The sequence below is a fragment of the Vombatus ursinus genome, unplaced genomic scaffold, assembly GCF_900497805.2.
Source record: "Vombatus ursinus unplaced genomic scaffold, bare-nosed wombat genome assembly UNPS02014799.1, whole genome shotgun sequence".
In the NCBI taxonomy this organism is placed as follows: Eukaryota; Metazoa; Chordata; class Mammalia; order Diprotodontia; family Vombatidae; genus Vombatus; species Vombatus ursinus.
This window is the reverse complement of record NW_020954577.1, coordinates 47297049-47315656: the sequence shown is the minus strand read 5'-3', so window position 1 is coordinate 47315656 and position 18608 is coordinate 47297049. Positions and strand designations below refer to the sequence as shown.

The 18608-nt window shown below is 44.6% G+C and overlaps 1 protein-coding gene across 1 annotated transcript in view; it reads right to left on the bottom strand.

Annotated features, from left to right (window-relative positions):
* The window catches only part of LOC114050516 (secernin-1), a 64833-nt gene that overhangs the window by 27297 nt on the left and 18928 nt on the right, over nt 1–18608 (bottom strand). The window contains exons 2-3 of the mRNA XM_027872273.1: nt 14357–14516; nt 4504–4685 (exon numbers count right to left, since the gene is read on the bottom strand). Of these exons, the coding sequence (XP_027728074.1) occupies nt 4504–4685; nt 14357–14515 (341 nt within the window). The 5' untranslated portion in view covers nt 14516. The remainder of the gene's footprint in view (nt 1–4503; nt 4686–14356; nt 14517–18608) is intronic.

Sequence of the window (18608 nt, the reverse complement as noted above, 5' to 3'; positions counted from 1 at the left end):
AGAGCTGAGTCCACTTAACTCTGACCTTCAGATTTCGCCCTGCTTCCAGGCCCTGGGACCAATCCATGTCTTAAGCAGAAAAGCAGAGGTCAAGGCCCTAGATCCACCAGGTGGCCCAGCATCCCATCATCCCGGCACCCAGCTCTGTAACCCCCTTGTGCCTTGGCTCTGTCCCTGGGCTCCTGCCCTTTCCTCCAAGTGGCCAAGGGCCCTAGTCCCAGTAACTGGGTCCTGTTCCACTTCCTTGTGCCAAAGTCTTTGTGTTGGTGCTCTGCAGGCAGAACGGTATGACTGATTAAAGCAGTCACTCTAAAGTCAGACAGCCTGGGCTGTAAGCCTGCCCTTGCAACCTACAAGCTGCACAACATTGGACAAGCCATGTTGCTTCTCTGTGCCTCAGTTTCCTCATCTGCAAAATGAAGGGATTGAATTCAATAATCCCTAAGGTCTCTTTCCAGCTCTAAACTCTTTCTCTGAGCCCCTAAATCCTTCCCTCTTCTGCATTTCTTATTACTGTCTGGGGTGCCACCATCCTCCTAGGCACCCCAAGGTCAAACCTCAGTGTTACCCTTGCTCCTCACTCTTGCTTGTCCCAGATTGTCAGTTCTTTGACAAACATCTCACATCCCTCATGTGCATTTTCTTCTCTCCACTCACCCAGCCATCACCTTAGTATGGGTCCTCTTTACCTTGAGCCTGGACCATTGCAATAGGCTTCCACAGTCCTGCTTCCATCTTTCCCCACTCCAATCCATTCTCCTCTCCACTGCTAGTCATTGTGCTACAGTGTAGGTCTGTGCATGTTACAGCTCCTTCCTCAATAAGCTGTGGTGGCTCCCTATTACCTCCGGATAAACTAAACTCCTCTGTTTGACATCTAAAGACCTTCACAACCTGCCCTTTCCTACCTTCCCAGTCTTCTTATACTTGATTGCCCTCCACACACACTGTGATTGAGCCACACTGACCCACTGCCCTTCCTCGTACTTGGCATTCCCATCTCCATGCCTTTTCATTGGCTGTGCCCATGCCTGGAATGATCTCCCTCTTCATCTCCACCGTTCAATTTCCCTGGCTTTCTTCAAGACTCAGGTTAAGTCCCACCTTGTGCAAGTGGCTTTTCCTGGTCTTCCCTAATGGTCTAAGATAGATAGATAGATAGATAGATAGATAGATAGATAGATAGATAGATAGATAGATAGATAGACAGATAGATAGATAGATAGATAGATATAGATATATGTATATATAAAAATAATGTGTGTATAATATGTGTATATAATGTATATATGTATATGTATATGTGTGTGTATACATATATATATATATATATATATATACACATACCTCTATGTCCCAGTTATTTTTTCATGCTTGACTTTCCCTTTAGATTTCAAGCTCCTTGAGGGCAGAGGCTGTTTGTTTTCTTTTCTTTTTTTTTATTATTCTTTGTATCCCTACTGCTTAGCATAGTACCTGGCACTTAATAAAAAATGCTGTGACTTCACCTGTATCACAAGGCTTGCCTTCTCAATGGGTAGAGGAGGGACTGGAGAGAGGGAGAGAATGTGGAACTAAAAAAAAAAATTTTTTAATAAATGAATGTTAAAAAAAAAAAATAAGATTTTTTAAAATGCTAATTGACTGAGTGACTAAATACTCTGGCTTCTATATGATCTGCCCCATGCCTCACTGCCTCCAGGACTAGGGTCTTGCCTGGCCTCTCTCCAAGTCTGCCTGCTGCCAGCTTCCTGGATGCCAGTCACCTTACTGGGTGCTATTCACAAAGTAAAAACAAACAAAAAAAATGAGTCTTTGCCCTCAGAGAGCTTATATTCTACTGGAAAGAAGCAGTGGGCACATAGATAAGCCTATGGCCCAAGATGCCTGACTGTAGGCTCATATAGACCTGATTTGATCTCAGGGGATATCCCCCAAATAATCCCCTCTCTCTCTGGCTCATTGTCCCCACCCAGAATTTACTATGGCAAAATCTCCAAACATATCATCTAGAGTTCATGTTTAGGTCCCACCATTGTGGACAACAGGATTCCAGATTGTGGCAAAAAGTAGATATGATAGTGAGCGATCTGAGCACAGCATCATGTTGCCTTGGCCTCCCTAAGCCCTACCATAGCACTTCATAGAGAGAAGACACTTCAAAGAATCCTTCATTGCTTAAATTGTACTGCGAGCCACCAAAGGAAGGTTAATCCTGGTAGCTCATCCTCCGATGATCTCTCACAGGGAAATGCCAAGGAGGCACCAGCGGGGGTGGTAAGAACAGGATGGTAACTGCCAACCTGCAAACTTGAAACCCTATCCTTTTTTGAGTAAGGTGCCCTAATAAGAACAGAGCTGGTGACTGTAGGATCTTTGAGAGCCCAGGGTGGTTGGCACAGACGAGGGCTTCTCACATGATACTAAGCAGCACCTTAAATAATTCAGTGAGGGGTGATGAAAAAGGCAGAAAGGATAAAAATATATGTCACTGCAGAGCCTTAGGGGGCTGGTAAAAGCCATGCCTCTAATGTGACAAGTGGGCAGGATCCCGCTCAAACTGGGGCCTTCTAGCTGAGCACTGGACAGAGCATGAGATGCAAAACGCTCCCTCTTGCATGGAACTCACCAGTTTGTGTCCTGCTGATCTTTCCCAGGAGCTGCTTTGGTTCGCACGTTGCAGGGCTCGATATGAGAAAGCTCAGATGGACCCATTGATTAAACACCAGCAGTGCTACTTTTGCCATTCTTGGCTGCCAGGTTAGGAGGGCAACAGGAAAAGTTTCCTCAAGGTCCCCCCACTCAATCAAGCAACAAGCATTTCTTTACAAAGCACTTATGTCAGAGACTGTGCTAGTGAGAAGATGGAGGTGGGCAGATGAAAAGCCAAATCCGCCTTCATGCCAAGAATCGACAAAAAAACAGACATGGAGCTCAGTGCTGGCTTAGCTCCCACCTGGACCTGGATACATGGTCTTGACCCAGAAGACTTCAAACCAGGCCTTGTCTATGTATTTGCAAAATGAGACTGGTGCGTTGATGCTACCTGAAATGTTTGCTATTGTAGGAAAGGTTTGGGGTGACAGATATGATGCAAATGATCAACTAGGTGTCCGAGTATATAGACTGCCAAGCCTGGAATCAGGAAGACTCGAGTTCAAATCTGACCTCAGACACTTACAGTTGTGTGACTCTAAGCAAGTCACTTAGCCCTGTTTGCCTCAGTTTCTTCATCTGTAAAATGAGCTGTTATCTTTGCCAAGAAAACCCCCAAGTGGAGCGATAGAGAGTCAGATACGACTGAAATGACTAAATAAGAAAATGATACAATTGTGTTTTGTATGGTATGCACTGACCTTGGGGTAAAGCAAAGCCCAGGATATGCTGCTCAGATTCCTTGTAAAGACACGTGGAATTTTCAAGGTAAAAAGGACCCTGAAGAATGTCTAGTTCAATGTACTTATTTTACAGATGAGGAAACTAAGTCCCTTACCAGTGAAGAAATGTTCTCCCAGTCACACAGTTTAGACTACATGGTGTGTGAGAGTCCTTCCAGCTCCGAATCTTTGATCTTATATTCCTAAAGGCTTGGCTAAGCCCAGAACTCAGGCCTCCTGCGTCTCCATCTGGTGGTATTAACCACGGGCCCCCTCTGATTTCGTCCCATTACTTTAGAGAATGTAAAAAACTTGAGAATGTCCTTTGGCACCATCCCTTCATCTCTTGTGTGGGGTGGGAGAAGGAGAGGGGAAAGAAAGAATTTTGTGGGGGAGGGGGAATGACACACGGGTGAGAAAGAAGGCTCAGAGTTTCAGAACCTGAAGGGATCCTAGAATTTATCTAGTCCTACTCTACACACTCCCTTCCAATTTTACAGAGAAGGAATTTGAGATCCATGAAAGTAAAATGACTTGCCCAAAGTCTTGAAGGAAATGTAGGTTTACCCCAGTAACTCATCCCTCTATGATCTTTGGATAGAGCAAGCCAGAGTCCACATGCAGCATTCTTTCCACGGCACCATGTTGTGCCACTAGAAAACCTTGGGTGGAGTGGCCCAAATCAGTGGAACAGGCCTGAGTCTGAGAGGCAGAAGGGGTGCTGGAAGGAGCTCTGGGCTTAGAATCAGGAAAGACCTGGGTTCCAATTTACTAGCCATGAGACCATCACAGAGAAGCCATCCCACTTCTCTGAGACTTGGCTTTCCCATCTATAAAATGGGGAGGGGGGGGAGGGAGGAGAATGTTTGCTGCCCTCAGATCTACTTCCCACCTCAAGCCCTGTCCCAAATAAAATATTTGTGAAGTGCTTATCACAGTTCCTGACATATTGTAGGTGCTTTAGAAATGATTCTTTTCTTCCTGAATACACAGGACAACAGATAGCCAGGGCAAGGCCTAACACTCAGGGTGTGTGCATGCCTCTGCCTGCTTCTCTTGGATGACAAACCCAACCCGCCATCCCACTTCCTAGCAGCCTCTCTTCTCCAGTAAAGCCCCCACCTACCTGACCAGGTCCATCCCCAGTAAGGCTTCATTCTCAGGGGCTGGCTCTCTGGTACTGATGGCTTCATTGGCGATGCAGACCCCATGTTCGTTGGCTCCCATTTCTGCCCCCCACAGCCAGGCAGGTCTGCTGATCACAATGGCATGCGTCCTCGGGACTTGGTCAATTGCAATGTATGTACACTAAGAAAGGAAGAAGAAAAGAGAGAGAATTCAGTTCAGTTTAACAAGCATTTATGAAGCACCGACTGTGTGCTGGGTACTCTCCTGGAGATTTAAGACAAAAAGGCAATAGATTCTGCCCTCAAGGAGTTTACATTCCATGGGACCCTTCAGCTGCCCCCATCAATGCTTTATTTTGTTCTAAAATGAGATCTAGCTCCACCTACAAATCGATAAGCTTTTATTAAGCACTGACTGTGTGCACCCAAACCGTGAACTAGGCAGAGGACAAACATGGAGATGTTCATCCCCAAAGGTGTCTGCCTTTACACTTTTCTGCAGCTCTTTTGCCATAAACTAGGTATAATAAGATAATATATTAAGGATCCACAATTCCACCAGTGTGAAGATAGATCCCAATCACGACCCCTCTACATTAGAGGCTTACTATGACAGGTGGTCCTTTGACTCTGCTGAAACATACTGCCTTAAAGGACTATATCAATGTGAGCCATTTCTTCTCTCTCTCTCTCTCTCTCTCTCTCTCTCCCTCTCCTCCCTCCCTCTCTTCCTCTCCCTCTCTCTCCCTCTGTCTCTGTGTCTGTCTCTCTCTCTCTTTTCTTTCTCTGTTTTTCTCTTTCTCTGTCTTTCTCTGTCTCTCTCTCTGTCTCTCCAGCTTTCAAACATTCTCCAATTTCCTTTATCTTAAAAAACAAGCTTTGATTTGACCATTCAAACTACCATCCAAATTCTCTCCTTTTAAATTCCAAACCTCCCAAAGCTCATCTACAACCATCTCCACTTCCTATCTAGCTATTCCCCTCTTAAATTCCTGTAATCAGGCTTCCACATTCCCCATTCTATTGAATTTGTTATCTCAATTGTCACTAAATATTCCCTTCTGGGAAATTCCATTTTCCTTCCTCATTTAATCAGTCAACAACAGTGTGAGAGGCACCTGGGATACAAAGACAAACAAGAAGGGGCAGCTAGGTGGCACAGTGGATACAGCTCCAGCCTTGGAGTCAGGAGGACCTGAGCTCAAATTCAGCTTCAGACACGTACTAGCTCTGTGACCCTGAGCAAGTCACTTAACCTCGATTGCCTCACCAAAAAGCAGGAAAAAAAAAAAGACAAACAAGAAATTCCTTCAAGAACCTTAAAGTTTAAAACTTAAGGGTTAATTAATTGTTTCACTATTGGGTTTGCATTAACTCTCATTCAATAAGCACTTATGAACCACCTATTGTGTGCAACTTACTGGAGATACAAAGATAAACAATGCTCAGTCCCTACCCTCAGAAAGCTTACCTTCCAAGAGGAGTGATAGCTAAGTAAAGTCCAGTACTTCATTCTTATTCCCCCACAGCACAAGACTAGGCACATAGTAGGTACTTGATATATTTTGATAATATTTGTTGACAAAGACATAGAAAAACAAATCAAGGTCCTGTAGAGCAGGAGTTCTCGACCTTTTTGTGTCATGTCCTCCTCTGGCAATCAAGTGTGATAAAGCCCATGGACTCCTTCTCAGAACCATGTTCTTAAATACATAGAATTGTCATGGAAACCAATTATAATGAAATATTAAAAAATAAAAACAAATAAGTTCATGGCCCCTAGGTCAAGAACCCTTCAGAAATTGTGATGTCAAAGGGACACTCTGTTCCAGACCAAACAAAGGGGTGAAATAAAATAGTGATCATGGACAGCTTTGTTTACAGCCTGTAAAAGTCTGGAGTTGCTCTTTTTAAACACAGAGTTGGCTGGGAAAGTCTCTGCCGTGGATGGAGTCCAGCAAGGCTGGTGTTATTGAAGAGGACATCTCTAGTCGAAGCCAGAAACAGATGGGGGAGGGAGGGAAATGCCTCTTACAGACAATACATTTGACAGCCCTTTGCCATGAGAAGTCATGGAGATGCTAAATTCCAGTTACCCAGTCTGTTCTGTGACCAAAGGGAAGAAAAGCATGTATTATGGATGGGAGAGACCAGCTTTGGCAGAACCACAGAATGTCAGAGCTGGAAAGACTTCAGAGCCCCTCGAGCCCAGTGGCCGTCTGGTGAAGCCCATGGGTCCCTTCTCATTGAGATATTGAAGAAACAGCCAAAGAGCAGAGGAGGGATGTGATGGGGGAGGATGGTTGGACTGGACACAGACTGAAGTAGCCTCGGAAACTTCAGAAAAAGATACAAGCAAGCACCATGGCCTTAGAGATAGAAGGGACCCCAGAGGCTGACCAGGGACTCCCTGCAGTTTTACAGAATAGGAAAGTGAAGCCCAGCAAAGTTAAAAGACTTGTCTCAGGTCACACAGGGAGTAAATGACAGTGGTGAGGTAGATTATAAGCTCCTTGAGGGCAGGGACTGTCTTTTGCCTCTTTTTATATCCCCAGCGCATAACACAATGCCTGGCACATAGTGGGTGCTGACTAAATGTTTACTGAATTGAATTTAATTGAACTAAGGTCCTCCGCTACTGCATCTGTCTATTTTCAATTATACCATGCTGCCTTGTTAAAACATTTACATACACACACACACATTTATATATATATATATATATATATTTATATATATATGTATATGTGTGTGTGTACATATACACACATTTTCTATATATAAATTATGCATTTACATTTTATATATCATATATAGTTAAATATACTATAATATGTTTATAGCTTTGTGTGTTATTTTACTCCTTATTTTGTAAGGACTTTTATTTTATTCTATTCTTCATTTTATTGGTGGTTAAGTTTATTATTTTTTAAAGTTAGTTAAATTATTTATCTAAAAACTTTTTAACATGTGACCAAGAAATCTGCCTCCCAGGTCACAATGCTGAGCCTCAGCGACGTATTAAACTAAAAACATCCTAATGGGTGTTTTTTTTCCCTTTTAAACTTTTGTTTCTTGTACGAACTCTTTACACCATCATTGGCCATTGCCCACAGGCCCTGCTCAGCCTGCCCGGTCTGAAGCTTCTGAAACATGCAGCCCTTTCCTTGTGAACTCAGCTAACCCTAAAGCTCCTCAGTCACAAGGGAATAAATATGAGTGTGGACCAAGAAACACATACAAAGAACTGCCACAAAAATGAATAGTCCTTCCCTCAGTGTTCCGTAGCATCTTCCCACACCGTTAAGAGCCAATAGCAGGATGGGAAGAGGGGCCAGCAGCCTTTTTGGACTTGGTGAAGGAGCAGTGCAAACTGGAGGCTTGTCAGGGTCCCTGAGGAGAGCAGTGAGCCCCGGCATTCAGACCTAGCAGCGCTAAGGCCCCAGTTGCAGGATTCTGGCTCCAGCAGAGGGGAGAGGACAGCACCCTGGAGGTTTCCAGAAAGCTGACACCCTGCCACAAATTCTGTCTCTTCTTAGGACTCTTGTGCGCCTACTGGTTCAGAAAACAAAGATGGTTTATCATAATCTTGGTACAGAGCAGCCCACTGGGAATGGAGTCGCAAGCAAAGCATCCTTGAAAATGGGAACTTCTCAAGTAGGAGAAATTTCTAATCCTGAAAATGTTCTTATTCAAATTTGTATTGAAAAAGAAAATCTATTTTATTCTTCATTTTATTGGTGGTCAAGTTTATAATTTTAAAAAGTGGTTCAGTGGATAGAATGACACACCTGGAGTCAGGAAGACCTGAATTCAAATCCAGCCTCAGACACTTGCTAGCTGTATGACTCTGGGCAAGTCATTTCACCCTTTTTGCCTCAGTTTCCTCATCTGTAAAATGATCTGGAGAAAGAAATGGCAAACTACTCCAATATCTTTACCAAGAAATTCCCAAATGGCATCACAAAGAGTCAGAAACGACTGAAAAATGAACAACAACAAATATCTAAAAATTCCTTAACATGTGACCGAGAAATCTGCCTCCCAGGTCACAATGCCGAGCCTCAAGATAATAAACTAAAAAACATTCCCAATGGAAATGAGGATCTTAGGTTTTGCTCCATCTTTCCCAAGCTGGACACAGGCCCTCCATTTCAGCCTCTTCGTGGTAGATCAGTCCCACTAAACTGGTCAAACTGTGCAGCTAGCCAGTGGCCACACCCATCCAGTCTCCAACGATGGAGTCAATCAGGGCTTCTGGAGGCAGCCAGCACTCAGGATGCCAAAGGCCACACCCTAAGAATGTCTGGGCTGTTTAAATGCAGCAAAGTGTCCCTGGAGGCATGGGTGCCCTCTCCCCCTCCCCAGAAAGTTTCACTGTTTGTTGGTTTGGGAATAAAGGCCTGGCCCAATCTGAAGCTAGCAATACTTTCTAGCTCTGGAAGCCTTAGGCAAACTGGCTTTGAAATACCTAGATCACTAAGACAAGATCAATTTCTGGGTCTAAGTTGCTGCTCCCCCACTTCTGGACATAATCACACCCTGAAACATCATGATTAATTGATTGCTTCTCTATAAAAATAGCTTTTGAGAAATGATTCAAGTGTTTTTTAAATAAATAATAGGGAGCATCTATATGGTGTGACTATTGTAGGAGATGGTGAGGAAAGAGGCTCGTGGCCCCCAAGTTGGGAGGGGCTGGTCCATGCCCCTCAATTTACAAATGGAGAAACTGAGGCGCAGGGAAATAAAATGACTTGTCCAACTTTGCACAGGTAATAAGCATCAGAGGTGGGATTTGAGCCCAACTCTTCTGACTCTAGGACCAATATTCTTTCCCTTGTATCCCACTAAAGTCTTGAACCAGAAATCAGGAAAATCACCTTTGTGTGTGTGTGTGTTTTAAAATTCTTCTCTATTTTGAGATACTCATGTTTGAGACCATTGAAAGGAATTTTAAAATAATAAATGTAATTTTGAAAAATTACAAACTTAATAGCCAGCAAAAAAATCAAATAATTAAGTCCTTACAACATAAAGACTAAGATCACCCAGAAAATCCCTGACTTGCTGTGTGATTTTGGGTAAATCACTTTCTGGAAGTCAATTTCTCCATCTCCAAAATGACCGATCAACTCAAGCTTATCTCTGAGTTTCCTCCCAGCAGATAAGCCCATGAACACCTGGAGAATGACAGGCAAAGCAGCCTGAAAACAGCTGAAAAATCAGATATGCAAAGGTCATGGCGCACAACAGAAGCCAGAAACACAAAAGGTAATTCTTCTAGAGGAAGTCCTTTATTATTCCATGGGCTCATGACAACCCTGGCCTCCCCCTTACACATTCCAGCAGCCAGTATTCCTGGGCACTATCCAATGAAAGGGGGAATGGAGACAGCGGGACAATACATTTGTTTAATGAATGAAAAAACACTCGTTACGTCATTCCTACTGCACTCGGACGGGTGAAGAAAATCCTGGCACTGCCAACAGTCTGAAGAGCCCATCAAACTTCTTGGTCTAAGGGACAATGACGGGACATGGGATGCTTTAGAAATGATGGCAGGCTTGGAAACCGTGGCGGGTGTGAAGAATCACCACCTGGCCTTTTGTCCCTGGGCAAAGCCATGACAAGCTACATCGATACCCTGGACAAGGTAGTTTTCTGTCTTGATCAGACCAGAGCACTGGGTACCATGGTGGGTGCCACATTCTGGGAAGGACACCGCTGGAGAGTGTCCAGTTCATGCCATTTTTATAAGAACTGGTAGAAGGAACTGAGCATGTTTAACATGCAGGAGAAAAGACTCAAGGAAAGAACCATAATAACTCTTCAAGTCCCTGAAGGGTTATCCCATAGAAGGACTAGCTCTGATCTGCCTGGCCTAAGAGGGAAGACCCGGGAGTGGTGGGTAGAAGCCACAAAGAGCCAACTTTAGGCTTGATGTCAGCAGTAACATCCTAATAATTAGCACCACCCAAAAGTGGCCCGGGATGTCTTGGGTCCTTATTGGAGGTTATCAAGCAAAAGCTAGATGACCTCTCATTGAGTATATTATCGAGAGAAGTCCCAGTCTCTCCAACGCTGACATTCTATGAATGGCTGATTTATTGATGAGTCATCCAAGGCCATATAGAATCACAGAAGACTGTAGGGTCTGGTATCTCCCACCTTCTGCACAGAGGAGAATTTGTGTTGCTATTTTCTCATTGGGGCTTTGAGATCACACAAGGTTGTGGACTGGGGAAAGATGAAGCAGCCGAGGGAGGGGGCTACTGGACACTTCTTGCTGAGGCCCCTCATTCCTTAGAGATGTTTTTGGGCTGGGAGATGGAGGAGGGGTAATTATTAGCATGTTATTCCTAATACTGGTGAAGCTCTAACCAGCTCCTTGTAAAACTGATGAGATACAAGGTGGCCAGAGTCATTCCAGTTGTAACCGGCAATATCACAAGCTGAAATGTTGACATCAATAATATCTCTGCTATAAGAAAGTTGTAGGTTATAGAATTTATGAATGGAAACCATTGTTGGAAATTAGAGCTGATGGTTTTGAGGCCATCAGGACAGGCTCCCCTTAAGGGAGGCTCTCTAGAACATACTCATGGAGAAATGCTGACAAAAACAGGTTTTTGAAGGTCAGTACAACTATGTCCCCCAAATAACGCTTTGTCGATCACTAGCTTGTTTTCTCCCTGATAAAATAATATATTGCCTCGACTTCCTGATATGCAAGTTGGTCAGCCCCCAGATGATAGTATAAGAACCCCCCTCTCTGAAGGACCCTTTGGAGGAGCCCCTCTCCTCCTGTGGGGGCACCTCCTTCCTGCTGAATGGACCTGTGTCTCTGTGCTCCTGAGCGCAGAGTTGCCTGTGTGTGAGTTATACTGTGTCATTGTGTAAGCCTGAGTTATATGTGGGGTTGCCTTCTCTCTCTCCTCTTCCCCCTCTTCCCCATTGCTTGCAACAAGGCTTTGCACTGAACTGATTCATGTGTTATTCTCAGCACCTGAACTCGTTGAGGGCTTGTTTTCCCCCAATCTCTCTGGCTGGCCCACCAGCCTTTTCATAGACATAAGTTGGGTACCTGGACAAGGACTTAACCCATTGACAGGCACCCCTCTACTGGGGGAGCAGGGCACTATGAGCCTAGGTGTAGAAAGCAAAGGTCAACAGAGACCTCCCGGGAGGGACTGCCTTATGCCAAAGGACTGTACAATAACGTTGTTTAATATTTTTGATAACTATATATTAGTAATAGGGCAGCTAGGTGGTGAAGTGAATAAAGTGCAGGCCTTGAAGTTAGGAGGACCTGAGTTCAGGTCCAGCCTCAGACATATACCACCTGTGTGACCCTGGGCAAGTCATTTCACCCTGTGTGCCTCAGTTTCCTCATCTCTAACATGAGCTGAAGAAGGAAATAGTAAACCACTCCAGTATCTTTGCCAAGAAAACCTCAAATGGGGTCATGAAGGATAGGATATGATTGAAAATGACTGACCAACAATGTATTAGTAATAATAACAGCTACCACTTATATAGAGTGTACTACGTGCCAGGCACTGTGCTAAATACTTTATAACTATTATCTCATTTGATCCTCACAACAACCCTGGAAGGTAGGTGCTATTAATATCCTCATTTTACAGATGAGGAAACTGAGTCAAACAGAGATACATGGCTTGCCAAGGAACACTCAGTAAGTGTCTGATGTCAGATTTGAACTCAGGTCTTCCCGACTCCAGGTGTGGCATTCTATCCACTGTACTACCTTGCTTAGAGGTTTACAGACATCTAATAAAAGGTCTGCCAAATTATCAGCATACAAAGAGATCCCAGCTGAAGGGCTGGAGGGGCCTTCTCTAGTCTAACCTTTTCATCTTACAGAGGAGGAAACTGAGGCCCAGAAAAGTTAAGTGACAAGATCATACAGGTCTTCAGTATTAGAGGTAGGACCTGAACCCAGGGCAATTGTGTCCAGAGCCAACGTTCTCTCCACTGTCCTGGCCACAAGTGTCCTGGCCTCTCAGCCTCAGCTAAAACCTCACCTTCTATGATAAACTTTTCCCTGTCCCCCATCACGCTAGTGTCTTCCCTCTGAGACTTCTCTAATGGACCGCTTGTTTATACAATGTTGTTTGCTTGTTTTTTCCATTAGACAGTCAGCCCTTTGGGGGCTGGGACTAAGGTTTGGCCTTTCTTTGTATCCTCAGTGCTTAGCACCATGGCTGGCACATAGTAGGTGCTTAATACATTCTTGTAGACTTGACAATATAAATGTTCGATATTATTATTATTTTAAAAACTACTATAACACTTACGAAAGGCAGTATTTATAGAAAACACACTAGCGTGGAAGTCTTTTTCAGCACTGGAGGGAACAGCAGAATAGAAAATTTATCATAGGATATCAAATATTTACTGTATGCAATTGTAAAAATAACCTCATACAACTCAAGGAGGGGGAATGATTTAAGTTGTGGTTTATCTGAACCATGGAATGAAGAGCAGCGTTAAACAGGAGTAAGGTTTTACTATTCCCCCTGTGACCATGGTCAGTCTGGCTACACACCCCGAAACTGCCAAGGACCTGTCTCAAAAATTTCTTATGTAAGCCACTTGGTTGTGAATGGTCTTATAAACAGTAGGTGCTTAATAAATGCTGGGGGACTCATTGATTGTCTAAGTGGCTTCTGAAATCCCTTCTAACCCCAAGGTTCTGGCCACAGAACCAACCAAAGCCTTTTGAGAAGAGGCTGGTAGACCAAAACTCCAGCTTGAGCAGCCAAAGAACGCCAGCCTAGAAAAGAAGGCTGGGGAGGCCAATGATGCCCTTCGCTCTTTGGTTTCTCCTGACGTGGAATAGACCTTTCAGGGGCTGCTGCACACAGCACCAAATCAAGAACAAGGAAAATAAGTATAACCTCTGGACCTTGGGGATTTGACTCACAAGTCTTTGACCCTGCATCACACCAGACTGAAAACCTGGAGTTGGACAGGGTTCTTCCTCAAACCCAATCAAGGTTTAAAAGAAACATTTAAAAGAAACTGGGATATCCATCAGTCAGTCGATGACTGAGAGTCACAGGACCTGAGTTCAAGCGCCAGCTTTGCCAAATGCTACCTGTGTGACCTCGAGGAAGTCACAGCCCACCTGGCTCTCCATTCTTCACCTCCAAAATGAGAGTTGGACGAGATGACCTCCAAAGTCCCTTCTAGCTCTTGCCCTGTGCCCTACTGATGACCCAGATACCTCGTTGTGTGGGCGATGGGACCCAGGCATCCCCACACCAAGCTAAGAATGACAAGAGCTGGTCGTAATGCACCAGATGCAGGGGACAGCTTTCTCCACGCCCTTCTACTTGCTCTGGCTCCCAGATCACTCCTCCAAAGCCAGGGGTGTCTGTCTGCTGAAGTTATCTCCTATTCCCTCTGGAGATTAAACCCACTTGAATCAGGGATGGATTTTTTTGCCAGCTCCAAAATTCAAAGCAAAATCTCTCCTGTTTCTCAGTCCCACATTCTTTAGAGAGATCTGTTTCTCCTGAAACTAACAACAGAAACTTTTGCTTAGATGTTGATTAAATTTGCACCTGAGGACTTGGGGAATCTGTTCACATTCCTCTTCAGGACACATGGGAGTGACTGATGTACTTATTGGCTACTACTTTTTAACACCATGAGCAGGAGAAATAGTACCAAATAGAAGCCCAGGTGGCAGCTGGAACCAGCACGCATGCTTCTCAGAAAGACCATCACGGTGGCATGAGCTAAGTCAGCCCAGAGGGAAGGGAGGGAGAAAGGTAAAAAGTCACAAACCACAAAATATGGCATGGATCCCACGTCACTCACCTCCACTTTGCTTTCGGGTTCGTGGTCCGCAGCTGCGATATACACAACCTCCTGGACTTCATCTCTGGGCCTCGCTGAGTTCTTCCCAAACACCACCAGCCCATCCTTAGCCCGTGGGGGGAAAGCCACAAAGCAGTAGCTGGGAGGAGCCACAGACATCCTGAAAAGAGAACGGCACTCGCGTGATGAAGCTGGGATGAACACAGAACATGCCATCAGCATAGTACTTTTCTCCAGAATATTTGATCCACTAAAATTATACTAGTATTGAATTGTGTGCACTGTTGGTCATGAAGAAATCCCAGCTGGCAAATGAGAAGGAGCAAAATTGTGGGATAATCAAGACCAGTCAGTTATAAGTAATGCCACTTATCCTTGGGGCTAAAAAAGCCAAGCAGTCTATTGACAAGCATTTAATAGGCACCCACTGTGTGCCAGGTACTGGGGATACAAAGACAAAAGTAAAATAGGCTCCTTCTAGGAGCTTATATTCTATTAGGATTGAAGACATGGATGGATGGATAGATAGATAGATAGATAGAGGGATAGATAGATGTATAGATGGATGGATTGATAGACAGATGAACAGTTAGATGGATAAATGGATGGATAGGTAGATGAATAGACAGACAGACAGACAGACAGACAGATAGATAGATAGATAGATAGATAGATAGATAGATAGATAGATAGATAGATAGATAGATAGATAGATGAATGGGTAGAGGAATAGAAAGATGGATAGATAGATGTATGACTAGATGTATGGCTAGACGGATGGATTGACAGATGGATTGATGGAAAATTGGGTAGACAAATAAATAGATTGATGGCTAGGTAGATAGATAGAGAGAAGCATACAATGAATAAATACAAATTATTGCCAAACAGTTCAATACTAGAATGACAGTGGACATCAGAAGCAGCTAAAATGGCAAAAGGGAAAGGACAAAAAAGAGGCAATCTGTCATCTCCTAGGAAAGCGGGAACACTCCACTTGGTTGTGTCCCAACCCCCACCTGCAGGGCTGGCAGGATTCCATGCTGCCATATGGCTGAAATTGAGGGAGCAAAGAAAGACCAGTGAGAAGTAAAAAAGTTATCTTTTTTTTAATCTTGTTTCAGTTACGCAACAATGAAGCCTCCCCACACCTGGATCTCTAGTCCCCTGAACTGGACCTCTGCGCCAATCGAGGACATCTATACTGGCCAGCCTCCACACATGACTTGTTGGTTCCTCCCTCTGTATATCACTTCAGTCTTGAGCTAATATGCTATGGTGTAGGAAGGCTGGGACTTTAGAGATCATGTAGGGGAACCGCTTGTTTTCCAGACGAGGAAAGAGGCCCAGAGACTTTAGATGATTTGCCCAAGGTCACACAGGCTTTTAAGAAGTTGTTGAACTGAAGCAAGAATCCAGGTCTTTGGACTCCAAATCCAAATGTAGGGCTCATCACACTGCCTCCCACTAAAATCTTAACAATTTCACCTATTTCTATACAGAGTCATAACTTAGAACTCTCCATTGTGGGGAGACAGTGATGCAAAGGACAATCTAACCATGAATGCAGAGTCACACTGAGAGCACAGCAGCCTTCCTCCCTCCCAGAAAGTCCAGCCTGCACCCTTGAAGGAATGGGGGTGGGGAGAGTGGAGGAGATGGGTCAGAGGAGCAGGGCACCGTGGGTAACACTCAAGGGGAGAAGAGGCAGTTAGGGATGGCCCTGAGTGGGATGAAAAAACAGGATCACGCCAATATTGTACGGGTTAGTTGAGGCTACCAAGGTGGGATAAGATGTAAAGTACAGGGGACTGGCCTCCCAACTGCACCAGGGAAGATGCATGCACCCCACAGACGTCAGTACCCTGAGACAAAGCTCTGGTCGCGCACTTCCTAGCTCCAGTTGCTTCTCCTGCCCTTGAAGGCTTATGAAGCAATTTCCTCAGAACTCTGAGAAGGAGGTAGTACAAGTATTATTATCCCTTTACAGATGAGGAAACTGATACTTCGAGGGGTTACGGGAATAAACGTTCACTGACTTGTTGACTTGCAGAAGATGTTCTTGCTCGTGTGGGACCGAGTGACCTCCTCGGTCCCTTCCACCTCAAAGACACTGCGTGCTTGTCGCGCTAAAAGCTGAGCTGGGGATCTTGATTGGCTGAGGGGGTCTGGGATTATTGAATGGACGGACGAGCCCTGGAGGAGGTTGACTCCCAGTTCTGAAGGGAAGGGGGAGGGAATCGTTCCGTAGGAAAACACAGCAGGTGCATTCTGGGTTAGGGAGAAGAAGGATAATCTAAAGCCAAACCTTGGAGAAGAATCATGGGGGACTAAGGACTTGGCCAGGACATCTAAGACAGTTTAGGATGGCAGAATAAGCTGGTGAGCCCAGGAGAGTGCTTCTTTGATTGATATTCTTGATTGTCTGAAAACCTGTGGACATCAAACCTTGATGTCTGTCTCCCTTATAAATAAATTCTGAAGACCGTATTCATGTGGTATGGAACATATATGAATGAATGAGCATTTATTAAGCAGTGCTATGTGTTGGTCACTGATTTTAAAAGAGACAAATCCTGACCTTAAGGATATTACATCTCATAGGAGAAGACATGGCATTTGGATAAACTGGAGCAGGGAGGGGAGCTTTGTTCTGCAGGGTTTAAGGGGGATGGGGACAGATACTGCAGAGGAGATGATGGGATGGCTGGATAGGATGTGAAGCTAAAACATGGTCTGGGGTCTAGAGCCAACCAGTAGATGTAGATGGGCTGAGGGGACCAGTTTGTAGAATTGCCAATAAACCAGATTGAGCCCTGAGGGAGAGCTCCAAAGGTGAACACCAAGTCAGAACTGGGATTCGAGCCCTGATGCTTCAACTCCATATCCATGCCAAGCTTCTTACTCTTTTTACCATGCCAAGCTAACTCACGGGTTGCAATCTGTATTGGTGGATGGAGCTTCTTACCCTGGGAGGCACCCCTATACCAACAAAATGACTGCTTTTTTGTTTGTGTGCTCTCTCTCTCTCTCTCTCTCTCTCTCTCTCTCTCTCCCTCCCCCTCTCTATTTCTGTCTCTGTCTCTTTCTCTGTCTTTCTCCCTTTCTCTCTGTCTCTCTTCCTTTCTCTCTCTCTCTCCCTTTCTCTCTCCCTTTCTCTCTCTCTCTCTCTCTCTCTCTCTCTCTCTCACACACACACACACACACACACACACACACACACACACACACACACATGCACACACACACAGGAATTTTGCTCCCTCTTCCTACTTCTACTTCTTCAGGTATGCTTGGAAAAAAGAGTGACACATTATAGGTTATTTATATCTTATCTACATACATAATCAACATTTTATACTTTCTTGTCCTTGACAAGGTCACATCAATACAAATTAAGCCTCCCCCTCTTTGCCTCAGTGGAAGATGGTAACTCACTATCTCTGCATCTAAGCCAAGGCCTAGCTCTGGAAAAGCTGCTAAGACTCCCATAAGCTCCTTGGCTGCTGCTGACCATTCTGTCAGGACTCCTGCTGCACAACCAAATGTTCTCGGTCCATTTTAATGCAGTGGTGACTGTCGGCAACAGATGCCCAGCAGTTTGTGGGGCTGAAGGAGCTCATTTTTCTGCTGAATACTGTGACCAAGCAGGGACCAGAGGATTTGAAACCAGAGCTATTTCTGTAATGGTCACATTGAACAAGCCTTTGCCTCCACATTTAGTGGTCAGTCATGGATTTGAACGCAGGCCCTCCTCCTCTAAAGTCATTGTTCCTTCCCCTATACCACAGCACTGGCAAAATAAACGCCAAAGGAGAAATGAAGCAAGCTCCCAAACAATCATCCACTCCATTATTTCTGAAATCCTCTGCTGTTTGGAGCTCAAATGCTACATCTGCATATCTGTCATCTCCCTTACAAACCAAAGTAGTGAGAGATTAATTGTGGCGACTGTGAGGCATTTAAAATCCTCCATGAAAGGATTCTTGTGAGACTGAATAATGAAACCACCTAAGGTTGGAGCCTCCTGTAAGTGATGGCCCCAGTCAGATGGGGGAGAGTGGAGAGTGAGAGCCAAATTTTACTAATCTCTTCAGGAAATCTCATAACCCTTATCCTCAGAGACAACACCCAGGCCAAGTGCTCTGGACTTTAAGTACAGAATGAATTTCTAACTTGGAGATTTTTAACCCCTTCATGAGGGACGGAAAGTGAAAAGGACAGGAAGAGAACATCGTCCTCTCTCTTTTCT